The sequence below is a fragment of the Alligator mississippiensis genome, chromosome 10 (genome assembly GCF_030867095.1).
Source record: "Alligator mississippiensis isolate rAllMis1 chromosome 10, rAllMis1, whole genome shotgun sequence".
NCBI lineage: Eukaryota > Metazoa > Chordata > Crocodylia > Alligatoridae > Alligator > Alligator mississippiensis.
In genome coordinates this window covers 72,194,709-72,221,215 of record NC_081833.1, presented here as the reverse complement: position 1 = coordinate 72,221,215, position 26,507 = coordinate 72,194,709, and the positions used below count along the sequence as shown (strand labels likewise).

General features: G+C 44.6%; 1 protein-coding gene across 1 annotated transcript; it reads right to left on the bottom strand.

Moving 5' to 3' along the window:
- Positions 1-5,060: 5,060 nt before the first annotated feature.
- WFDC1 (WAP four-disulfide core domain 1) lies at positions 5,061-24,885 on the bottom strand. The gene is made up of 7 exons (XM_014609265.3): positions 24,410-24,885; positions 14,722-14,917; positions 14,077-14,160; positions 12,245-12,385; positions 10,021-10,062; positions 9,283-9,357; positions 5,061-8,534 (listed from the first exon to the last, which is right to left on the bottom strand). Exons 1-6 carry the CDS (start codon positions 24,563-24,565, stop codon positions 9,299-9,301), a joined length of 678 nt encoding a protein of 225 aa, XP_014464751.1. The 5' UTR covers positions 24,566-24,885; the 3' UTR covers positions 5,061-8,534; positions 9,283-9,298.
- Positions 24,886-26,507: the final 1,622 nt, after the last annotated feature.

Sequence of the window (26,507 nt, the reverse complement as noted above, 5' to 3'; positions counted from 1 at the left end):
CCATGAGCTGCATCTAAAGGAGGTTAGTTGTGGCTCATGGGCTCCTACCCAGCCACTTCTCCCACCACTTTCCCTTCTGCTGCTGATGGGTTCACCAGCCTACCTCTCCCTCCTCCAGCTCCTGCTGTCTGCCTCTATCCTTGGGGTGCATGGCACAGCTTGCCGGGACCCAGAGAGTCTGTCCCGAATGCAAACCAGTGGAGTCCACGTGGTGAGAACAGCCCCTGGCTGCTAAGAGGTTGGAGATCCCTATCATACAGTTATCATCCAATATCTTCTCAGGGTCTTTTAAAGTAATTTTAGAAATATCTGTATTTTAAACACATAATTATAATCTTTTTTTTCTCCAGCACACACAGAGTGGTTATAAATGTCATTACCTCCCAGTGACTATAAACTCACAGCAGGAAAATAAGATGCACACCCATTGTCGGTGATCTAAAGCAGAGCCACTAGCATTAAGGCAGCAGGTTTCTGCTGTGGTTATTAAGGTCTTTGCTGTAGTTATTTAGCTTGTCAAGTCACTGTGAATCATGCCCTTCAGGATAACACACACTTTCAAGGAGATGGCCATTAATCAAGTAGCGAAGGCTGAGGCCAGGTTCCACCACATTTTAGTTAGTGTGCTGTGTTAAGGAAGGAAATGTCTGAGAAGCACATGGAGGAAGACAATTTTAATATTGAGAGACATCAAGGTACGCATGGAAATATGTGCTGTCATCACTGTGAGGCTCACATCTTTGCTTAGTCAATGCATCTAGGCCACCAAATCCCATCCACAGCTGCACTTACACAACCCCGTAGTAAAAACCGGGATGCAATTTATCCTGGTGGCCGTAGGGGAAACAGCTACGCTGCTAGAACTAGAGAACAATCAAATGCAAATCCTGAGGAAGGGCTTTCAATTGAAAAAGGTTTGTCAGTGGCATCAGGAGCACTTAGACACACCACTCAGAGAGAAGTCGTTGCTTATATAATCCTTAGGTAACGTAGCATCACCTCCAGATCAGACTGGCTCATGCTGGGGTCTTTTCAAGATACAGTTCCTCACGCTCATTAGGTCTCAAGTTCATTAAACTGAAGATCCCCTTCTACCTAGCTGATGAAGAAAATGAGGGTGTATTGGAGGCGGATGAACTTACTGCCACTCAGAACTATAACTCACTACTCACACGCAGCTGATATTCTCCCCTTGTTCCAAATGCAGAATAGAGATTGCGCTGGTTATGAATAGAGATCTAAATGTGAGAAGGCTTCTACACAGGAGTTTAAGTTGCAAATGACGATCTCTTCAACTAATGGCCAAGGCTTCATGGAGTCCAGTCCTGTGTATTGGCCCACGATTAGCTTGCAAAGAAGAGGATCATGGTTGGATTCATGACTTCATTCTGTCCCCTTGCTGCCCAGCACTATAGGCCTCTTATACAAGGGGATGCGCTGAATTTGGGGGCAGAAGAAAAGTAATTGGTGGTGGCATTCACCCCCTGGGTTCTGGAGCCATGCCAATGTAGGCCCTGATATGGCTGTAGCGAAGAGCCAGTGATCTCAATTAACTGCACCTCACAGCCAAAGCAGGGTCCAGTTGCATCTCCTGGAGGTCCCCACTGGATCTGCCCATAGTCCAATCCCCTGTACAGATACAGGATGCACTATTCCTTAACCACCCCAGACATGCCTGCCGTGGCTTTTCCTATTCCACCTGTCACTTTGGCAGCCCAGGTTGGTAGCAACAAACAGGAAACTATTAATAAAAACAAGATGATTGACCTGACGCCCCTCTTCTCTGAGGTGAACTAGTCAAATCAACAGGGCTTGTACTTTTCTTTCTATTTTTCTTTTAAAACGACACTCATAAAATTTCCCCAAGTTAAAAATTCGACATCATCTCTGACTCCATCCTTTGGGCCCCACCGTTAGTTCTCTTTCATCAGTACAGAAAGCGTAGCCATTCTTAAACGCAAAATTGATTTTCCTATGCAACCCTCCAAAACCAATCCCCCTACACAAGTCATAGATTCATAGATGGTAGAGTTGGAAGGGACCCAATGGATCATCGTGGCCGAACCCCTGCCCCTGGCAGGAAAGAGGGCCGAGGTCAGACGACCCCAGCCAGGTGATTGTCAAGCCTACTCTTGAAGACCTCCAAGTTAGGTGACAGCACCACCTCTCTTGGAAGCCCTTTCCAGACTCTAGCCACCCTTACTGTGAAAAATTTCTTTCTAATCTCTAACCTATATCTACTTTCCACTAGTTTGCACCCTTTATTCCTAGAGTCCTCTCTCTGATCAGTGGGAGACGTGGGCATGGAGCATTTTGACCTCATTGTGCCACTTTTGTTTTTGCAGGCGGTAAAGTTGTAACACAGATAGCAATCGGACAACCGCTGCCACAGAAAAATGTGTAAGTGACCTGCATGCATGAATATATCCGTGTTTATCCACGGACATATCCAAACCGTAGCTGCAAAGCCTTACGCTTGGTCTCTGAAGCCTCTCTTCCAGCAGATTGTCTTGACATCGTGACATTCATCTCTCCTTGCATGTGCTATTTGGATGCTTGAATAAGGAAAAAGAAATCTAGTTGCAATCAGAGGAGTGCTCAGAATGAGGCCTCTCTACTTTATAGCTGAATATTTGCTTTAACACTACTCTCCTGATAATGACTTTTACAGTCATGGCACTCAGATTGTAACGTCTTTGGCAACCGTGCTGTTGTACACTCTTACATTCCCCTTTTATCTTCCAGGAGCACTAAAAAGGGACTCAGCCACTGAGGTCAACCAGTCTTAATTAAAAAGCAATTATAAATAACGGCAAGTTACTTGCAAGTCAGGGGAGTGCACTGGCACGTGTCCACAGTCACCTGTGAACTAGAGACACCCACTGGAAAAGCAAATGTCTAGGTCCAAAGAACCTTCCATCTCCTTGACCATTGACATATTTCTTTTATCCTACCGTTGATGTCTGAATTACTTTCTCATTTCCCTAGTGGTTCTTCTTTCCTGTTTAGCCGATACCAGCTGGTGCTCTCTAGCTCCGTCTTGACTTTCGCTCAGTTTGTCAAAAGCAGATTCCTTGCACATAGACAGTTTTATCTGTACCGAACTCTTAGAAAGTTATCACTCGCTAAGGAGCTGCCAACTGCTTGAAAGTGGTTAGATCACAGTAGGCTTAGTTAGCCCACAAAATCTGCCTTTGCTCCCAATACAGAGGTGCCAATAAGGGAGAGTTTGGTCAAAGAACGATGTCCTACTCAACTGGTGCCAGTAAGGGAGATGATTCATTTAGTGCTCGGAGCTAGCTCTGAGAGTCAGATCCCCAATTGCTGCCGATCAGCTTAGCTCTGTTTGCTTTAGTTGAGCTACATGGGTTTACAACAGCTGGGAATCTGCCTCTCTCTTACTTTGCTGTAATTTAACTGCCCATTTTTGAATGTTGGATTCAGTTGTTAGACCTTTTCCTGCCAATTTCTAGCTCTCCTGGCCTAGAGGAAACTGCTAACTCTGGAGTTTTTCAGTGCCATTTACTTTGCAGAAACACAGCTGAACTAGATGGGAGGGTAAGATGGATGTTTGCAGCTTCTCTGTCCCAGTGTGAACCAGCCTGTTAGCTTGGCTTCCAAATAAGGTGTCTTCCAGCACAGTAGAAGCTGCAATCCTTATAAGAATAAAATGTCCTTTACCTGCTCCCCATCCAAAACTGAGCCAGCTAAACAAGCCCCTTTTCTCATCTCAGGGAAGAATCCACATGGCCCCTTCCAGGGATAGAGCTAAGGATGAAATATATCTTGTAAATCTTCCTCTGCCCATCCTGTGCTGATTATGGCAGGATAGGCCATCATGGCATATGGCATGATATTCATTCACAGGTGAAGACTTGTTCCAGAAGAGATCTGAGCTGAGACTAAAAGGAAAGGCAGGATGGAGGAACAGAGCCAGAGGAGTGGTAATTGTTGCCTGGCACCGTTCAGAAGTGGGACATTTCTTGGAGTACACGGAGGAGTTTGGAAAATTCTGCACACTTTACTGGTCATTAACTCTGCCGAGATAATTATATTTTATACTCACGACTGGTCATTGCACTGCGCACAGCCTTTCTCCTGCACTGGGTTTTGTGCTGAACCATGCTTTAGCAGAGCGAAGATATTCTGCATATAACTCTACAGCTAGACCAAAACCGTCCATGGCACTAATTCCATGTGATCCCATAGCCCCCCTCAAAACGATAGACAGCACCGTTAGAAACAAGTGTTTTCTCCTCGCTGGCTGAAGCAATGGCATCTTCCCCCTCCTGTACCCCTCTTACAATTGCAGAAAGATGAGGGAAACAGCACGCATGGCTTTTTTTCTGGAGAAGCTACAGCAAGTATTGCACAGACATTGCCGGGGATGGGAGATGGGACCAGAGCTGGAGCTGGCTCAGGCACCAGTACCTAGAAACACCTTGGTTAGCAGTATGTAAAGGCCGTCATGTTGCTAACACCAATCCCCATTGAAGTGACCAGCACTGAAAACCAGAATAGCATTTCTTCTCTTTGCTTATATGGGGGAAGATATAAATCAGCCCTTCATCTCCTACATCCTTTCAATCAGAGGGCCATTAAGTGTCCTTTCATGCTTGAGCTATGAACTCAAGGCCCTCAGTAATGACCAAAATGTGCTGAGTGGATTGCTGGGGGCTTAAGCAAAGTGAGTTGATTGGTCTCAGTTCCCAAAGAAGAGCTACTTACATCATAACAACGTACTGTTCAATGCACCCCTCTGTCCGCAGCTACGGCAGACAAGCCAAGAACTGAACAAGCCATGGTAATCCAACTTCCATCTGACTGCTAAAGGTCCAGGAAGGAGCACTGGTGCGTAGGGATAGACACGAGGAGGGCATGGATAAGGAAAGCTGGTATGGTTTCTAGATCAGCTTTGGCAGAACAGAAGTTTGGAGTCTCCTAGAGTTTCCATCTTGCAGCTTCCTTAAGGTTTGGCAGCCATGTGAAATGCCCTTTTTATTTTAACGTCAAGGTAAGCCAAGTCCGTATAGACCATACACACTTGAAACTAGACAGAGTTGAAAAATATAGTGGGTATTTTTATTGAGCACCAAAGTAAATCAGCGCACTTCTAAACACAAAGATTAGGCACCGCGACTTCTAGCACTGAATCAATCTTTGCAGCAAAACCCCAGCCAGTGAGAGCTGGAAGAACTCCTCACTAATGAGTGTGTACTGTTGTATGAGAAGTGTATTGTAGCACCAAGACACGCTTTAAAACGGCACTAAACACAGCATGGGAAAAAGAGACATAATCAAAAAGCTAACAGTGCCAATTTCCTATCAAGCTTTGTTGTGCTGCTCTTAAAAACATTTTTTCCAGGGCAGAAATAAGAAATCAGGAACATGTATGGGACAGTCGACAATATTTGTACAAGCGTTAGGAACTTTATGATTGAAAGTCCAGCGTTCGTACAGATCTCTACAGCTTTCTACTGAGGCTGGCAATTCATAAGACCTTTAAAAGAGCAACACAGCACCAACAGAAAGGCCGACTTCTCTCTCGGCACACAGTGAATATTCAATGGTTCATTATTTTATCAGCTTTCTTTCTTTACAGTCAATTTATCAAATTTCTGCTCTGCTGCTCCTATCTAGCAAATTCAAATATATGCTTATCTATGCTTATTTATACTTGAAGTTCAAGCAAACAGATTGCTCAAATTAAGTACATGCTTAAATGCTGTCTGGGATTAGACGGCGGCCTAGACGCTTGATCTTGTAAGGCCTTTAACACGCAAGACAGCAAGTGTCTAGGCCCAAAAAACCTTCCATCTCCTTGATCAGTGGTCGGTCACTGTGAGTGTTAAAGAGCCAATCGAAAGACTAGTGAAAAGTTTCATGAATATTATTACTGGATTTTCAGCATTTTTCAACATTTGATTTTTTTTTAAAGAATTTAAAAAAACCATCAAATGTTGACCAATTCTTTAGCTGACTGAAAAATATTACATGAAAAGAATTGCTCAATTTTTTTTGGCTGCAAAAAATGGAAAATTATTTTTTACAAAAAGTCAAGCAATTCTCTGAGCACCGTTCAGAATCGGGATCTCCGGTAAGATTTCTGTGATATACAGGTTGAGGTGTTTTGTGGTATCGGTGGAACCTGTCTTTAATGCAGAGGCATGTTGTAAAAGTAGAGGTAGTACAAGATAGTAGCACTTTGATAGAGTATATTTAGACTGGATCTACTGGATATTATAATACCAAATCTATCTAATGGCAGCTAAGCTGGGGAAAAGAATTTTGTCCGAAAAAACAAGTGGAGGAAATATCCTTATGTGCCTAAAATAGGTATGTTCGAATATAATTGTGCCTTTAATAACTTCAGGTAAATGCAGAGACTCAGCCAAGCAAATACAATCTAATGTATGTAGATGTTTAGGAAAAGAAGGAACTGTAAACTCATTCCTCTGTAAGGCAATAGCTCTGAGGTATGTGCCTCTACGAATAAAAATAATCAGCATCTCTCATCTCTGAGTTGGCTTCAGTCACATATATTATTACATGCAAAGTCTCATATGTTTATACAGGCCCCTGAGCTTGGTACCTATATACTTTGAAAACACCAACTTGCATTTGCATGGATATTACAATATGGAGCAACCACTCATCTGATAACATACCATATTTATCTATGTACATGGGACATGGGCAAAATGTTTGTGGAAATATTGCAGCCACTAATTTTGAATGCGAGTCAAAGTGAAGAGTCAGAAGTTGGGTTGAGCGCGTTATTCCAAAAGAAACCAAGCCGTTACAGAGCCCTCTCCATTTTACTAACATTGATCACTAGAAAGAAAGTCTGGGGCCCAGACAGGCATAAGGATTTGTGGAAGGAAGTACAAAGGACCTGATTTCCTCTAAGCAGCTTCCTATTTGATGGGGACTCGTACTGCAGCAATTAATTTGCCCATTCATTTGCATCTCCAACTGGTGTGGCCACAAATTGGGCTGTTATAACGGTCGGTACATAAGCTCCAGCACAGTTTGCATTCTGCAGATCTTATTTTGCCAACACAAATTGGCACATCCTAAAAATAAAGGGAAGACTTTCACGTTCCCCAAACACTCCAATACTTTTTGTGATAAAATGTTTGGGTGAACCATTCTGTGCACAGGGGTGTAGGAAAGGCAATGGTTTTTTGGATCAATGAATTTTCCACAGGTCCTTGGTGCTTAAATCAATCAGCTGCTTAAACCCATCATAGAAATAGCCTTTGCTTTGAAGTTTATATCCAGGCTCAGACTTCTTTAAGTCAAGGGGATTTCAGATCCAAGGTTCTGGCTTGGGCTCATTTCTTAGCTTGTTCTGGTTACAAATAGAAAAAGAAAGCTTTCAGGATTTTTTGCTTGTTGGTTTAGAAAAGGAATGATATAATGTGGTACCCTGTGACAGCAGGGGGCTGGACGTAATGACCCATGAATCCCTTCCAGTCTCCTGTTCTGAAGTGATAAACTATACAACAAAATGTTCAGTACTTCTACTTCCACCTTCACCATGTAAGGATTCAAGACCCAGGGGAATAAATGTTGGCACAGACTGTACTTCCCAACAGAATACCCAACAGAGCACCACAATAGACACCCCTCACCTCATGTTAAAAACACACATGTACCTATTATGCTAAATTATAAAAAGCTAGCATGAGTCACTGGAGGAAATCCATTCTTTGGAGTTCACTTTCAATAGGGAACATCTTCAAGTTATGCATGCTGTTGATAAATCAGCGGCCAATGGCTTCCCTTACAAGTATGAGAACTTTTGAGCTGTGTTAAAATAACCTATGTGCAGTATGTAGGTCATTCCCTGTATTCATTGCACGCACTTCACAAAAATCAATCAAGCTGTAGATACCTAGAGCCTTGCTCTGAACTCATCTACATCATTTTTAGACCAGTGCTACTGCTGAGTTATATCCATGGAATTGAAATCAGAAGCAGTCCTTTAATATGCATTACAGTGTGCGTGTCTATACATGCATTAATGCACCTTAGGTACTGCACATTTAGTTTAGTACTTCCTTAATAAAGTACTAAATGCTCAGTACTGAAAGTTACTCTGTAGTAGTGCTGGTGCACGGTTATTTGGTGATGTTTACTGTGCATTAGCTTAATAATACCGCGCAGTAGGCTATTAGCACATTTTTTGCCATGACACACTACTACGCAGTGACGTTAGGCTAATGTGCAGTAAGTGTCTCGTGTAGATGCACCCAGCATATACTCTTCTGATTTGAAAATGAATTTCCAAGTGATTATCTGTGCAACGCAGCACGGTCCGTTTGTAGAGGAGCTGCTTCTAAGGGCTGTGGTTTCTTTCGAGGGACTGAAACTGTCTTTCTTGCATAGCGCAGTTCTTCTGTTAACAAGTGGCAGAGATCAGGGAGATGCTGAATGGACACCATTGGCGATGTAGGGCAAGAGTTCTCCTGGAGTGGACAACTACGGGGTATATCTTTCATTTAAAGCTTCTTATCACCTAGGTCCCACTGCGTGAAAAATCAAACAAAAAAGGCAATTAAAATCTTAGCCACTGATGTGATGTTTGCACAGAACATGCCCCTACATGTCCATACGACCTCAACCACATGACTCTCACCAAAATTTAGTGACAAGAGATTTAACTCGTTAACTGATGTATTTGTAACCGGTGCCTTATTGCTGTCACTTCTCATTTTGAAAGATAAAGAGTAGAGAGGGTCAGGGTTTGAGAAAGAGACATGTGAGTTAAAATCATGTGCTGTATAAAACACGAGAGCATGTACTAGTATTAAAAACAACCGACACCATTTGGATGCAAATGTTTAAGCTTTGTCTAAAAGATGTTTTGAAACTCCTAGCACCCCCTCCAAATTCTGCAGCCATTTTTCATCCTCACAATGTATTCTCAATGGAAAAAGAAAGCCCACAAATGTCAGAGGTTCTTTAATTTTGTGCAAGTGAAACAAAAGGAGAAAGCCGGATGAATTGCACTAGGAGTAGTTTGCAGAGATCTCTCTGCAATGCAGGCTGTCCTTGGGAGGGTTAAAGACACCTCCTATTTGTCAGCCGATTCCTTCCAGTGCATCTAGTTCACCTCTGTGTAAGAGAGCCACTTTAAGTCCTAAGGTGCACATACTTTACCTGTCTTTAAAAAGCCCGTTGAAGAACATCCATAAAAAACCCCCTGTAACAGTCACGTAGTATCCCATAGCTCTCAATATCACATAGGTGTCCGTACGCGTAGATGGTACTTACTTGGACATCTCTGTGGTTAACCTAAGTGCTTCTGCTGCTGTTTCACATAGCCGACCACATTATTGGAATTACTCCCTGTAGAACAAACCTCGGCACAATTAATTATGCCTTTTTTTAATGAAGAATCCTTTAAAAAAAAAAAAAAAGATCTCTAGCTCTATTTTGAATGAGCGCTGTGTTATTTTGCAGCTCTTTGGTGGACGTGTTGTACCAGTGATGCAGTTAAGGTTGGGGAGCATATCTAGCCCTGGGTTATTGATGTCAAATCAGCTAGGAAGCATAGGTGCAACAAGGCGGGTTGGGACCTGAAATGACTGTTATGTTTTAGATCTGAGGTGTGTTGCACGTCTGAACTCAGGCATGGACTGAGGCACACAGGCCGTGTCTACACGAGACGCTGATGGTGCAGTTGCTACTGCACAGTCATTTAGTACTTGCACAGCCAAGGACTAAATGACGGCGCAGTAACCGGCATGACTGCACAGTAGTGTCCCCACGCGGCTTCCTGGTGATGCTGATGGCACAGTAGCTCGTTCCTACTGCGCTGTAGCATCACATCACGGTTCGTGCCCTGCGACGCTACTGCGCAGTAAATGTCTCGTGTAGACGCAGCCACCGAGAAGCCTCTAAAGCATCTCTCCCTATTATGCCTGGCTCCTTCCTTTCATAAACAGCCTCCTCAACAAACTGACCCATGCAAAGCTCAGCAATAGAAAAGATTCAGTGCTGATGTCTTACCAAAATATTCCTTGTAGTATTTATGCCTTAGGTTGCGGCTATCTGGAAAGCAAGAAGATGGATTATGAGAACATGTCTCCTGAACTATTTCCCATGGCTTAAATCTTTGGCCTGGTGCATTGCCTGAGAACGTCACGGGTGAATGACACTGGGGCTAGGATTATCCTCTGATCCCCAACACATCTGTAGCTGCTGCCAGTACTGGTGTCCGCAGGCCTCTGTGGAGCTCCCCCAGTGGATCCACGCAGCCACCGTTATCCCAGATAGTCTGAGCTTTACGACATCTATGCTGAACTCTATTAGTCGTAAGGAATCGCACTTTCTTAAATAGGAGGCGTTGATTAAAGAAGACATAGCTACAATCTCGAGACAATATCACTGGGTTCGGAGGCATGGGGGCAGACTGGTTATGGCATCCTGCTATGGATCACTAAAGGCTGCCTCAGGTGCAAATCAGTACCTGGTCATTTGGGCTGGGGAGGAGACAGGGGCCAAAGGCAGCCCAACACGATGCTAACAACGTCCCTTCCTTCTTTGTTGCTAGCTATTGAATCTGATGCGCTTTATTTGCACAAGCCCAATGGGTATCTAGGCTTGAGTGGTCTTCTGAGCCAACAGGTTTCTCTGCAACTCGAATTCGAGCTTGGGATCTGAACACACATATATCTGGAGCTATTTTAAAAGGGCAGCAGCTGTTATGTTCTAGCTGTTACATGTAGATAATTGAGGAAAGACACAAAACTGCTCCAACTTTAGCCTTGGCTGAAGCTCCAAAAGTATGTGCGTTCATACCTGTGATCTCCTTTGTTTGCTAGGATCACATTATACATGAAAAACTCCAGAGAAATTATTAGGACACCATAATTATGGGATCATATAATTATACATATAATTATGGATCATAGGACATAAATAAAAAAATATTAAGGAGGACATTAAAAAGGAAAGTAAGCAGAAAATCTACAGCTTCTTTCATAGACAGGGTCCAGTTTGACGTCTCTGCAGCTGTTACTGTGATGCAGTAAGAATAGGGACTGTTAATGCTTTGAGCCCGTGATGATTTGTATCCTAGTATATGTGCATATCTTTCACAGAAGCTGCACACACTTTTACAGGTTGTAAAATGTCTTGGAAAATAAATTGGCCTTTCTGAGCTCTCTTGTTGGCAAACACTAGTGTATTTGACTCCAAAAAGCAAGGACCCGTAGTCAGAGGGCAGAAAACGATGTCAGTCATGAGTCTCTGCTGTAGTTTTATCACTTTAATATTAAGGTTGACCATCCCATGCAGAAGGGAATAAATGTGTGCCTGCCAAAAATGAAATGGATGGACATGGACATGCCTGTGTAGAACAAACATTCAGGGATGACTCCACAGCTGCTGTAAATTAATATAGATTAAAGTCAAGACTTTAATTAGGCTACACTCATTTACACCAGCTAAGGATATGGCTCACAGTCCAAAATGCCATGTGCTGTGCACAGAATAACAAACAGGGCTGCTATAAGGAGTTACTTGTGGGACGGCTACTGAAAACTACCAAGCAATTGCTTCCTTTTGAGCTCCATGAGGATATAAATACTATCACCTCCCAAGAGGTCCTTAAAGATCATGTAGAAGAGGTGATGTACTGATTGTGCCCTTTATATTTTTCCAAGGCTTCAGTTTAGTTCTCTCTAATTTAAAGCATCTAAACTCTCAATTAAAGTTTTTTTTCCCATTAAGTGATTTCATTCCTTGCATCCTCTTGGTCTCAAGTATTGCACTTGGATGATGAAGCAAACATACTGCAAAAGCTGGCCATAAAAACATATGCTCCAAATTCTGTCTCCACTTTCATATTGGCCATCCACTGATCTTAAGCCCAAACCAATGGCTTGATCAACAGCATCCTGACCACGGGACTCTTGCTTCTTGAAGCACCCACTCAACTGAGACACGAGAAATGGAGGGATAGCAGAGGTGATAATGTACAGCCTTCTCCAAAGCAGAGGCCTTTCCTTTTTCGGGTTGGAAGTGTAATGCCTCCAGAAGCAGCCTTGAGGAGGCTAGAAAGGTCAGATTTGTGGCTAGAGAAAACTGGCATTAAAGATGGCAGAAATGCAAACCTAGGAACCCTACGTTACCTAACCCGATATTTTGAAAGTCTCTAGCTCAGGGCAGAGGTGTCCCTCAATGTAGTCCCTTACAATATGAGCAGAAAGATGTTTTCTAATGAACTGACCAGGATTTCCACGTTGCTTGATGCATTGTCCCCTGTTGGGAATCCCTTCTGCTGTGTTGCCAGGATTAATGATGTGGCATTCGTATCCCGTTGGACAATGCAGAGGCTCATCTCCATCCTCAGTAGTGCTGCAGGCCTCAGCTGGAAAATAAGCCCCCAAGTCATAAACGTAGACTGTACTAACTTGGAGAATCAGACAGTAACATGGTGGTGTCCTTCTCTAGCCCCTCACAGCCAGTTATCCCAAGGTGCTTCCCAAACCCTGAACATCTACAGAGAGGTTGGCAGAGAATGGCTTTGACACATCCCTGGAGCCTCTTGCCCCTGACAGTGGCCAGCATCAGATGCTTCAGGGCAAGGTGAAAGAACCCCACAAAAGGCAAAGGGGAGAGAAAATTCCCCCATCACTATGCCTCACCTTCTCCTCTAGCAGAGAGAAATTAGCTTGAACCCCAAGTCAGGTTTTCCAAGTCCTTCAAGAACAGTTGACTAGCTCATTCAACCCCAAAAGCAGGTAATTGTAGGCTCGCTGCATCCACTTGGAAAGTACAGCTGGGTTAGGAGCCTTCCTGGAAGACCTCAGGCCTGCGTTTCTCCATACAAACTTGCTTTCTACGGGCACAGTCACGCAAGCATGGGAAACACAAAATCACATGGGCGACTAACATTGAGGCCAGAATCTGAATGTCTGAAACCCCAAGGTCTAAAAGATTGGCTGAAGGTCATCAAAGTTGCCCAAATCAGGGCTGGGATGAGTTTTGTGCAGTTCCTGCCTTCTATAGCTGAGGGCAAAAACCTTCCTCCCTGAGTGCCAGAGGGCACCTCCCCAGGCACTGACGTTAGCCGTGCATCTGCAATACAGATGGAAGGGAAGAATTTTGCCCCTGCTCAGGAAGCTTCATTTCATGGACAATTAATTTACAGGAAGTCTCTTTCCAGGCTAACACTGATTGATTGCCTTTGTTACACAATGCAGATGAAGTGGTGTTACAGAAAAACTTGAGGCGCTGAACTGAGACCACAGCCTCTCCAAAACTGCTTTGGGAAGGGATGATTGATCAACACTGAGCTGCAGCTCACTAGGGTTGGTTGAAAGCTGGATTATCGGTTCCCAGGGGAAAGCCTGATTTTATTTTCCTCCCTCCTTTCGAAACGGTTTGTTTTGAAAATTTCTAAACAAAATTAACTGATGGAGCCCATGCTTTGGCTGATCTGTAGCTAAGCCCCCAAATTCATATGAGCCTGACTTGCTGCAGGGAGTCAAGAGCGCTCCCAGAGTCTCCGGGACTCCAAGTTCCCCCCGATCCCATGAACCATGGACCCCAGCCTCTCCAGCAGCCTGTCAGATGAATGAGTAGGAAACCTGCCTATGTCATAGATTTCATAGACATAAGGGCTGGAAGGGACCTTGGAAGATCATAGGGTCCAGCCCCCTGCCCCAGGGGCAGGAAGTCAGCTGGGGTCAAAGGATCCCAGCAAAATATGCATCCAAATGTTTCTCAAAAGAGTCCAGAGTAGGTGCTTGCACCATCTGTGGAGGGAGTCTATTCCTGGCCTTGGGGGCTCGGACAGTAAAGAAGTTTTTCCTTATGCCCAGCTTAAAATGGTCTTGGAGGAGACTTACTGGAAGTCTACCAAGAAGAACATATTTCCATAGAATATTTCCATTTTGCCAAATTGGCATTTTTTGAGGATCTGTTTTGTTGGACATTTCCCTGATCTGCTTTATAGCTAACTTGCATGTTTTCCAAACCACAGTCCTTTGTACAACAAGTATCCAAGAACCAATATTGCGCAGGTGATTAAAATGCCAAAAGCGACACAAGCCATACCTTGTAACACTTCCTCTGGTCCATCTAACAACCAACCGTTTCCTCCCAGCCAGCGTGGCTTGGGCTGCACCAACCAGTCTAAAACTATTTTTAAAAAAGCACAATATCAAGGATGAGCAATCATTGGACACACAGTTAGTTTTACAAAACTGATTTCCCCCACCCCGATCAGCACCGTACCTAGACCCCTGGCAGCCCCAAGCAAACTTTTTGTATCAGGCCCCACTTTGTCAGAGAGAATGATAAGAATAATAATAAAAAATACCATTTTCAGGCCCACTTTCTGTCCGGGCCCCAGCTGGCTGCCCAGTCTGCCCCATGCCTGTGTCTGGCCCTGCCCCTTATCAGGCAGCACCTGTTAGAAGGGTTTGACTGGGTTTCTTTCAATGAGATCTGCCCTTGTTCAGATTGCCCCTAGGAGCAGCAGCAGCTCCCATCAAGGAGACCTGACTCATGGCGTCACAAAGGTCATAACTTTTGTTTCCTTTGGAGGCATAGTCCCAAACCCCAACTCCTCCCTCTAAACTTAAGGTAGGCTTATCTACCTTCTACTGCCTGCAATTATGCTGGACCCATTTTATTTGCCTCTTGGCAAAAGCCCAGACATTTCTATCTGATGCAGTTGGATCATGCAGGCTGCCGTACCTGGAGGGGGTTGCACCGATTCTAGACATGCATAGATGCATCCATTGTAACAGCAGCGCTTGTGTCTTTCACACTCTGAATCTGAGCGGCAGCTGGGCACTTCGCATGCTCGGTCCGGCAAAGTCTGGGGGGGCGGGGGGCAGCGGTCGTTCTTCTGATAGTGGGCACTGTGAGAATGAAGAGGGTACTCATAATCCTTGCAGAAGAGAAAAAGGGAGAACAAAGATTTGGCATAAGGAGAGTGTGTGGTCAACACCAAACACATTGTAACTTGAAATAGATGGGGCGATGGATAGGACTGTTCATATTTCTTTTTGTTATTGAATAACACCAGTGGTTTGGGTGAGGCTATTTGGGGGAGGAGAAGGCCTCATTGGAACCCCACAACAGTGTGGAGACCTGGTACCAGTGTGGGCACAGGATTTGGGGTGCATTGACCCCGGCACCAGAGAAGGCACAGTGTTAGGGGTACATAGGCCCTGGCACCAGTGTGGGTGTGAGATTTTGGGGTGCACTGACCCCGGCACCAGAGGGTGTGATCTTAAAACATCAGGGTGGTCTGGTGCACCTGACGTGCAAATTTATTTATTTATTTTTGGACTGAGATGCTGTGAGTTCAAGGCTGTTCCCCAACTTTGAACTTGCGCCCCCTTAGCTATGGGGCCAGTGGCCACGCCTCTAGGCCAGGGAGGCCGGGTGCCAGATTGGAGCAGAAAAAGGGGCCACGAGCCTCAAGACAATGAAAGGCTAGAGCATCATAGTCAAACCCTGTTTGGTGGGTTTAGACGGGGAGGCCTAGCTAGAGAAAGACCAGGGTCAAGCCCTATGGAGGCGAAAGACCCCAAGATACGAAATACAATAGGCAGTCTCCCGCTTACAAGAACATCAGCATAATAACTTCCATCAAGACGTGGCAGCCAAGTAGAGAGCGGAACATAAGAGCCTTAAAGGGGACTCCAAGGGCGCCCCACGTAAGGTGCAGATTAACAGGGAAGATGGTGCTGGGGAGGGCAACCTGTTACAAACCCCATGGTACATTCAGCCTGGGCAAAACATGCTTCCTCCTCCCCTCCACCTCCTACAGAAAGCCAAGAGCAGGAGGAATGGGATTTGTAAAGGATGGAAGGAATCTCCCCATTTTTTATTTTTTATTTTGCTGATGCTCCTGCAGCCTCAACTTTCTCACTCCTCTTGTGAGTGGCTCAGTATAGTGGCAATAATAATGGCTCTGGGTCCAATGAACACACCTATCTCTACACGGCTATACAGACAGACTTGTAGCCCTCAGCTTTTGTGGGGCGCCATTTTATTTGGCACCGGCTGTCCCCTTGGATCCCCAAAGCAGTTGAAGAGCTGTGGTTCCCACCAGAAAGGAGAAAAGGTTTTCCCTGAGTCCAAATATGTTGGCTCAAATCCTATTTCAGGCTGTAGTGGAGGAGCATACAGTACAACCCCAGAATGATGGGTTTGCTCATATGCACACACCAAACTGGAATGAAACCTTTCTTGAAAACTTTCAACCCTCCACTGTTGGTGTCCTGGTCCATGGGCTGTTAGAGCAACCTGAGTGTAGCTCTTTCATGTAGCTGCTACCTACAGTAAGGTGTCAACTGAGGAAGTGGACAACGAAGGAAATTCCAGCTGTGTCCTTTCCCCCAATCACATACATTTTCCTCATGGAGAAAATTTGCTGTTGGGTGTGTGTTATTGGGTTGCTCTAGAGAGGTTATGCCAATAAGGTTAGCTACCCTATGGCTTTGAGTCATAAGGGGTGGCTCTGCTTCTGAAGCAGTCGTTCTGTGGCTAGCTATGCCAGCCTTTGAGCGGTTTTATGCCAGCAATACAGTACAAAGCAACCCAAGTTCAGGGGAGAACTGGATCCATCGTCTAAATACTGAACCTCAGTCTCATTGCGTGTGCCAATGAACTCTCTCGGGAAAGCTGGGGCTACATTACGTTGGTTTCCAGAGGCAGTGCATGCCAAGTGGGCACACACTGGGCTTCGTTGCGGTCCTCCTGGGCAGAGTCCTGAAGTGATAGGGTTTTACCCAGTGTGTACTCTCAGAAGGTGTCCTTCCCTGTAATATCTGTGCATCAGTGACAAAAAGCCAAGTTCTCTACTGCACGCTACCACCACGGCCAGGATATTTTCCGGGCAGCTTTGGGGAAAATTCTACCCCCAGGGGACAGAGACGCTTAGAGTGACATTGATGTCTCCTTCTCTGCATGTTTCCAAATCAGCACTAACCTGAGACTCAATAATGCTTCCGCAGAGCAAATATTTGCCTTTGAGATACAGTTCACTGCTTCAGACACTTGCAAAATACAAGTCCTCAGGGGAGATACCAAAAGGCTCCCCTGTAAGACTTACGACTTCTGCCTCAAATGTATAAGGCTGAGTGCTATGCTTTTACTATTCAATGCACCCATAGGTTTAATGCATATAAACTGTTCCCTGTGATCTGCACCTAACAGAACTTTATCAAGAGTTTAACCTCCTTTCTCTGGTCTGGGGGTGTATGGGAAACTGCCTTTTTTCCAAATGGGAGCAGAAGTAGATTTCCAGTTCACTCTCTCCTCTCCTTTCCCAAAGCATATAGACAGGGGGTACAGGTTAAGTGGGATTTTTTTATGGAGCCTTTCATTCAAATATTATTATCACTCAGTATGTAAGGAAACATCAATTTGGGGAGCTTTGCTGCAGTTCTTTTAGATTCCAGTAGATGGCCTCAATTTGCAACAATTGAGTTATTTGCAAGATGCAAATAACTAGGTCAATTAATTTTGGAATTAGCTTCTTCTACTATGTGTCCTTATTGTTACAAATGAGTGAAGTGATTTTAAAATGTAATCAGTACAAAATACACGGTTCCCTCAGCAGTTAGAATGGTTAATTGTACAAAATGAGCACAATTTGACATAAGCGATAATGATATTTATTTGTAATGCTGATGCAATAGATGTACTTCTATTGTCTTTGCAATGGGCCACCCATAATGTATAGTTACAACGATATAGTCTTTGTTCCTTTATTAAAGCCAATCTTATTCATTTGTATTACAGCAAGAAAATAAAACAGACTCTCTCATGTGTCCAATTGCCCACTGATTGAATTGCATTTAATTTAATTACCCTGGAATTTCAAGGCAGCCTCAGCAACATTAAATATAAATAGATAGACAATTTGAACTTGTAAATCAGGGAGTGTGGGAGGAGAAATCCAGAATATGGTTTGCTTTTGTTTTTAACTGGATGAATGGTGAAGGGAAAAGATTCAGTTTCTAATATTTCCATGGATGAAGCATCAAGCTCCATTCACACTCAGACAGGTTCTCATGTGCTGACTAGTAACAGTGCCATATCTTGGACTAGCACTTACTCATGGAACAGTGCGCTACTCAATTCCCCTTTATAAGTCATATTATAGGTCATATTATTAATAATTAGTAATGCTAATTTCAATTTGCGGTTGACTTTATTTTCAAAATGTTTTAAAAAATATTTTTTTTAAATGAAAATATAAGCATATTTCCCTCCCCCCCAATCCATTTTATTACCAGAGATGAGAGTTGTTCAGAATTCCTCATTTAGGAAGTTATGAATTTCAAAATCCAAAAAAAAATCAAATGTATATATATTTTTTCATTTTAAAATGAGTTGGTTTTTTTTATTCATAAGCTATTTTTGTTTCTTGGACCAGGTCTCTTGACAATTTATGGGCTTTGGGGTAAGCAGTGGATATCACTGAAATTGCTTGGGAATCTCAAAGGTTTCACAGATGTTAACGAGGATGTTTATTCATTTTGACATTTGTATATTGTTCGGGACATTTGTATATTGTGTATTATTTGTACATTGTTAAGTTCCTTATTTGTTATTTTATTTAAAATGTTATTCAACCTATACCAGTCAATACTATGACTGGTATAGACTGAAACGTATTGACCCAAACTCTGGTGAATACTACAAATTGTGACATTAAGCAAATGACCGTGATTGATTCACTGATGTTTCATTCACTGGAAATGAAAGATTCACAATGAACAGGTCACTGTAATGAATGCAGTTTTCTTTTTGGAACAATGTGAGCTCTGAGGCCAACAATTCCCAAAGTGACTTTCTTTTACTTGTCCTTTTCCCCTGGTTTTTTTTTTAGTTCTCCTATTGGTCTGAATCGATCTCTTGAAACATTGACTTCAGTAGACTATGTTTTATAAAACTTTTATGCAATATATATGCTGCCAGTGCTTCAGAGGATTCTGAAGAAAAATAGCAAATAAAAAATGTCTCCATTTTTTTTACTCACTCTGCAGTGGTTCCCGTTTCAGATTATGGATTTCATGATGGCCTACTTAAAAGCTCTCCTGGGATTTATATTTTGACTTGCAGCATGACTTGGATTTTTAAGTTTTACAGACCTTGGCAAGTAATAAAATTTCTGCATTTGAGGATATTTTTTTCAATCCAGGAGGCAAATTTCTATTTCCCAGGAGACTTATGAACACATTTTAATAGAAATTTCTGCATTAAAGACAGCCAGGAGCTAGTTGAGACAGAACAAATGAGGAGTTCATCTGAGGAACACAGAAAGCCAAGAGCAGCCTGATGAAGAGATATCTGAATGAAGTCTCTTTATTTTAAAGCGTTCACTAAATCCCGTGTCCTTCCAATAACAAATGACGGACGTGACCTGCCTAATAAAAATTCCATATAGCCCTTATATTTTTCTCATCTGGTTTGTCTCTAAGCCCAATTTCTGCAACTTGAATTCTAAGTAGGTTTCCACCCCAAACAAGGATATTATAGCATAATATTACTCCTATGAGAGAGCTTTCTAATAAGGTTTTCATTGACAGAGATTTCAGGCTACATTCTCATCTGGTACAAATCTGTGTATCACTGAAGTCAATGGGGCTGCACTGATTGACACCCAGTCTGCCTGTATGACTCTTTAATGGTTAGAGCTTCCTCCCATAACTCTAGATGTCGGCCTTAGTGAGGCAGTGTGCGGGGCTCAACCAAGTCTGGTCCTCGAGTCAGCTGGAGCGTTGCCATTGACTTCAATGGAAGCAGTGAGAATGGTATGATTTGTTCAGCCAGTGGCCCCAAGCCAGCTTTTCCTCTGAAACAACAAAAAAAACCCCCTTCATTCTTCATTATTCAGAGAAACAATAAGGACTGTGGGGGTTGGACCAGGTGATGCTTCAGGCCCTTTCCAACCCTAGGATTCTAGGAAGACAATATGTCTACACACAGGAAACTGGAGGATAGGGTTATTGGCCTTATCCTCTCTCATATTTAGAAGAAAAGATATCATTAAAGATCAAAGATCATAGAAAAGCAGAGCTGGAAGGGACCTCACAAGGGCATTTGGTCCAGCTTCCTGCTCAAGGCAGGATCATCCCTGATTTAATCATCCTAGCCAGACTGAAACAGGACAATCTGGATCTGAGGGATGCTCAGATGAACTCAAGCTCCCAGTGTGACAGTGGCCAGAAGGATTAATGGCATCCTTGAACATGCAGGGCAGTATTGAGTGGGAGTATGAAGGCTATGGTGGTCGTGGATGAGCTCACTCTTGGAAAACCATATTTGGTTCTGATGTCCATATTCAAGAAGGATTTTGATAAATTGGAGAGCATTCCTAGAAGAGTCAAGAGAATAATTAAAAGATTGAAAACCAGGACTTATGGTGGAAGGGTCCATGGGCAAAATACATCTAGCTGTCAAAGACAAGGTCAGAGTGATTCAATCATGCTCTCTAAGCACCTACATGGCAAACAGAAATTGGAGAAGAGAGGGCTCTTCTGTCTAGCAGAAAAAGGCATAACAAGATCCAGGGGGCAGAAGATGATGCTGGACAAAATTGAGCCTAAAAATAAGATAAACATTTTTAATAAAGAGGGAATTTAATTCAAATTGGCTAAGACAGGGCCAGGTTCTCCATTGCTGAAAATCTTTAAATCAAGACAGGATGCTTTTCTAAAAGATGCTCTGAAGTTCACACAGGAATTAATTCAGGAAGTCATAAAGCCTTTGACAGATACAGAAGCAACAGGGTGATCAGAATGGTCTCTTTCGGCTTTATGATTTAGGAATTTATGGAAATATCCTAGGCCGCATCTTCTATGCCACATTCATCTGCTGTAGATAATTCTTTCTCAGTCTGAGGAAGTCCAGATGAGTTTGCCAGATCAGTAGCTCCTGGATTAACTGCGGGCAGGAAAAACAGCCCTTTGAAGAACCGCAGGTTGAAGGAAGATGATGTATCCCTGAGGGAACAGGCTTTGTGCCATTACAGAACAAGAGAGCCAAACAGCAAGTTCTAATTCCCTGTTTTACTGCTTTTTGAGCTCTGAGTACCAGTTGCTTTATAGTTTAAGTTGAGCCGCTATTTTGAGAGAGGAGAAGGAGCATCTAACGGGAGTTAAAGCTCTGAAACATCTTAGAAATAATAGTAATCATTAATTTTCCCAGGAGTGCAATGAGACATTTAGTAAGCCAGACACTTTTCTTGGTCCATATTGCAAAATGTTAACAAAATGACACTGGGATCCATGGATAGATTGTGAGATGGCTAAGAGGAAGCTAATTTCACACTGACAAATAACTAGTCATCTTTGAGACATCATGGTGCTTTTGCTCAAAAACTGTTCATGAAATGAAAGCCGGGAATTTTGCAGGCTTCTTGGCTAGGGACAGACATTCAAAAAGCCTGAGCCTGAATTGATTCAATCTTTGCAGGTTAGTCTAACCTGGCTAGGCTGAACCTGTTTGTAACTGTAAAGACATTCTCTCTGGACAGAGGAAATGCAGGCACATGCCTGCAGTGGCTCAGGCCAGAAACCAGGGGTGCTAGAGCAGCCCTCCCTTCCCTTTCATAGTGCTGAGCAGGGAGTGGCCAGGCCCTGGCAGGATGCTTTAATTAGGGAGGGGTTCCCTACCCCTTCTTGATAACAGAGCATTTATCAGCTCTGTTATCAGCATTTCATACCCCATCAGAAAACAAAACCTCTCTCATTAGTTCAAGCTCTTCTTAAACAGCTTTTTCCAAGGAAGGGAACATTCCAAGGAGGGACATCACCACCTACCTGTTGATTAGCTCCAAAAAGCCCTAAGCGGACACTCTCCTGTCTGCCTTGGTCCTGTCTGCCTTACACAGACATCTCAGCATTAGCTAGCACACCACATGCTGGCTACAGTCCATGCTGTGGGAGGGAGGGATCCCTGCTTGAGCAGCTAGTGGTGAGGTGGGGTAGGGGGAAGCCAGGCAGACCCCACTGTACCTGCAAGTCTCTGCTGGAGCTGCAGCCAGGGAGCAGAGGGGAGGAGCCAGCACAGTTCTCTGCCCAGCCCAGAGAGCATGCTGGGGGACTCTGATTTAACTTCAACCAGGAAGGGGTCTGGGACAGACATTGCATAAACCAGTTTGACCCAAATCAGTTAAGTCTGATACTGCATTCAGCCAGGTTTATCTCAAACCGGTTTCAGCCATTTTCAAACTGGTTTATGTGCACTGAATGTCTGTTCTGTTACAGGTTGAAACCAGTTTCTGATCACTTGAACCAGTTTACATGTAATGTCTGTCCCTAGCTCTCCTGTTACCCTCTCCTCTCTCTGATTGTCTCAGTGCCGGGTGATTTGTGAAGTGTGGTGCACCCACCTGACAAAGTCAGTCTACTCCTGAGCATGTCGGAGTTGCTTCCCCAGGTCTAATATCCTGCCTGTTGTCTTCATGGCCCTGGTTGTGATTGCAGCAAGGAAGCTGAAACCGGCCTGTGGGCTCAAACACCTCCCTGTGTGTTTAGAGGCAAGGACTGGGTGCAGAGGTAAAATGAGTCTTATGCTTATGGGCACAGGAAGACTTCTGCATAAAAAAAGTGGATGCCACGTGAGTTTGGCAGGAAACTATTTGAGAGGCAAGAGCAAGTGGCAGTTACGAGCTATTAAAGGGACAAGGCTGAGCTGAACTTTTTAAAGGGGCTATTTTATTGTCTCCCCCCACCCCAAAGCCACATCACAGCATTTTTACCCTGTAAATTCTTTTGCATAAAAATGTTATCGCTTTATTTATTTATTTTTTTGCTTCCAGAGACGTGCTTAGAAGAGTCTTTTGGCCCGAGAACAAGAACACCTGAAACATCAGACACGTTCTTAGCCCCACCCTTCCCCACCTCTTCTGTGCAAACACCAGCCCTCTGCCTCTTCAGTTCCCATTTCTGCTTTCCTGCTAACCAGATCTGCAAGATTAGGGTCCTGGGGGTGAATACCTCTGTGCAACCCACTCGTTAAGCACTGAATTGTCTTTCACCTCCACTGCAACTCCGTTGCTGGGCAAGAGAAATTTGAGCTCAGCTTAGCAGGATTTTGCAGGAAGTCTCCTGCACTTTTCTGGCTAGTGCTCAGCTCTGACGGCTTGATGAGAAGAGTGAGGCTGGTGCCAGCTGCCAGCCCATGGGCCAGGAGCAGGCGCCAGCAAGCAGCATTAATGACCACCTGCCAGGAGCCAGGGATGGCTGCCTGGCATGGCTACTGCCAAGGAACAGGCAAGAGAAGAGAAGGAGGATGGATTCTTTTGTGAGCCACGTAAGGCATAGCGGCCACTTTCCCTCCCTCTAGTGCCTGTTACATGTGGATCCCAGCACTCCACAGTGAAATACCTGTTGTGAATTTAGTGAAATGCGGTATAGATAATCCCCATTTTGTGTCTTGGGTAACAGCTTAACCGAGGACACAGCATGGCAGCCCCCCTGCTCTGAGCACTGAACTGCATCCCTTGGCTTTTGCTAGCATATGCTGGCACTTCTCGTCTCATCGCATGACTATTGCCACCTGCAACCACTTGCCTGTTCTGTCCGTTCGGGTTTCCCTTTGCCCCCATCCGCAGCCTCTGGATACGCAGGGGGGCTGCTTAGGCCGCTGCTATTGTAACACAAAGTTCTAGGGGAAAACAATCCTAGTTATGTGAAGTTGAATTCATTCCTTATCGACAGGTAAAAATGGAGTTCAACGTGATTTATCACCATTTCCTTTAAATAACCAGCTGGATAGACTATAATTTACAGCGTAACCGCTAAAAATCCATTTTTCTGCAAGCAGGGGACTCCAAGGATTGTTAATGCTACATGTATTGTTTGAAGTTAAATTATTAAGATGTATAATTAAATATACATTTTAACATATACATACATATACATTTAATATATAATTAAATGGTAGATGTCTGCAGAACCGGCTGGCTGCAGGAATACTGTGAATAAGCTTACAGCACCTTCAGACCTCGTTTCTGGAAAGTTTTTCTAAAGCACAAATGGAGCCGTTTGAAGCGTTCCAATTCTGCTCATTATATAACAACAATAACCAAGCCCCCGAGCTGTGGGAGCTCGTTGGATAGGTCCATAACAGTAGTTCTTCTATATCCCTAATGGTAAGTGATATTTTTAAAAATCTTTCAGCGGAAACAAGTTTATTCAGCTTCCTCTCCTTTCCAAAGGTGTTTCGCGACGTCCCCCAAGACCCCAACCCTGCAGCCGGGGGGGGGGTAATAGTTTAGCACAAGCTGGAGGGAGCCCGCCCAAGAGAGAAAGGCCGAGGCTTCACACACCGGGCACATGAAAATGCACTATTCCCAATGCCTCCCATGAGTTCACACGCAGCGCTCCCCTCCCCACCGCAGCCGGCTACTCACATCATACTTCTCTGTCAGTTTGAGATGGAGAGCACGTTTCCAGAGATTCTTTGCAAAGCCTGAATCTGGGAGCAAGATTACGATGCACAAGGCTGTGGCAAAGATCTTGCTACAGACGTGCGGCTCAGGCACCAGCTTCTGGCTGCTGGCATCCATCTTCCTAAGGAGAGAGAGAACAGGGAGCTGAGCTTTCAAGGATCCAGGCGAGTCCTGGGAGGGAGGGAGGGAGGGAGAGGGCAGACGGCTGGAGTGAGCTGCTCTTTGCTGCGAGGCTTCTGGGCGGGGAGGGAAATATAGAAAGGGTTTGGAGCTCCCAAGCCAGAGCCAGGAGCGGTGGTTGAACTTAATCGCTCCAAGTTAGACGCGGCTCTCCGATCTCTTGTTCGCACAGAGCACATGTGCTGCCGGGCTGAGAGATGGGAAGATTATTTTTAGACTTTTGTTCGCAACATCTGGCTTCCTCGGAGAGCTCCTTTCAAAGCCGAGGCAGGGGATCAAATGACAGCTGCGGCAGGGAGGTGGTGGGGGGGATACGGTCTTGGAAGAGCAGGCTGGACAGCTTCCAGCCACCAGCTCCCCCAAACCTCCCAGGGTAATAAGCACTCCCGTGGCGTGCTTCCCCTACACAGGTAGATGCACTGCTCTCCGATTTGGGTTCTCTAGGCTGGTAACTCTGAACATAGAGCTGTTTCCACCGGGGAATTATTGTTCAAAACCTGACAAACGAATGGGTGCTTTAATTGAAACAGTTAAAGCTTTAGATTTCCCAGGCGCCTTTACAATAGGGGAAGACATGGCCTCTAGGGAAACATGAGCCCATTAAGCACTGGGCTTGATTTGGAAATGACATGCTCCGACAGACACGACGTGCATTTATAGACCATGGGATGAACGAGTCCGTGTGCCTGACAAGGGGCGACACTGAGCAACTGGACTTGGGACTGTTACCCTGGGTTATCCTACACTGTCCTGTTTGAAAACTTAATTTCTTAGGATTAGGCATCTAATTAAATATTTAGGCAGATAAATACTGACTTTAAGCCCATCGAACCTAAGAGCTTACAGCAACAAATCACTAGCACCAACCTTGAAGCACCAGAGTTTGAAGGTAAGGCTTGTAGCTTAGGTAAAACACAATGATTCGGGATGTGCAGTGATGATGGGTGTCGGTAACAAGGGAAGCATATAGGAGCCAACCCTATTCCCACTCCCCTCAGTGAAGGGGCCCTTTACCAACCATGCAAGTGCAACTCCAGCCTAGCCAGAGGCTCCTGCTGGTCCGAGCAGCTGCAGAAGCAGCCAAGGAAGGGTTGAAATGGAGGCCCAGTTGGAGCCATCCCACCCCACCTCCCTAGGCACCCCCCCAAATTTAGTGTAGACCCGTGAGGTGCCAATCCCCACTTCACCATCTGGTCTTGGGGAAAAACTGAGAGGGGCCAGCCAGCCACTGCAGCTGCAGAAGTAGCCAAGGCTGTGACCTGTGGGCATTATGGGCGCTTGTACACATGACGATTGAGATCCTCTGACAGTTTTGACTGGGTTTCCCTTGCCCTGCGCTGCCTGGCTGTGTGCTCGTGCCCCTTTCCTCCTTTCTCTGACAGTGTAGTGTGAATGTCAGGTGTGTAACAGCAGGAGGAACCAGGGGGCAGTTTGTGGAGCTGTGCTGACGCGCGGGAAGGCCTTTACAGCTAATCGTCTTAGGGCAATGCCAAACTCTTGCACCAATTCTGCTGAAGTCTTCTTAGTTTAAAGCAAGCTGCACAGTCCCAGTTTGGACCTGCACCTGGGTCCAGGGCATTCCTGAGAGCCCCTGGCAGGTGCTTGTAATACTGTTTGGCTTCACTGCTGAGCCCATGGTAGACCCCCCTCACCTTCGCTGTGAGAAAGGCTTAAGGGTTTTAGCTTGGTATTCTCATTCCCCGCATTTAATTCAGCTGCCACTTCAAGTTGCTCATAGCAGTCACCCTAGTCTTGTTGCTCCCCTCTTTAGGATGCTGGATTGAATATAGACTTCAAGAAACTAGACGGGGTGCGTCTGTTTTTCCCTCCCACCGAGGCTACCCCTCCTCCATGATACGCATCTCCCCTGATCAAATGC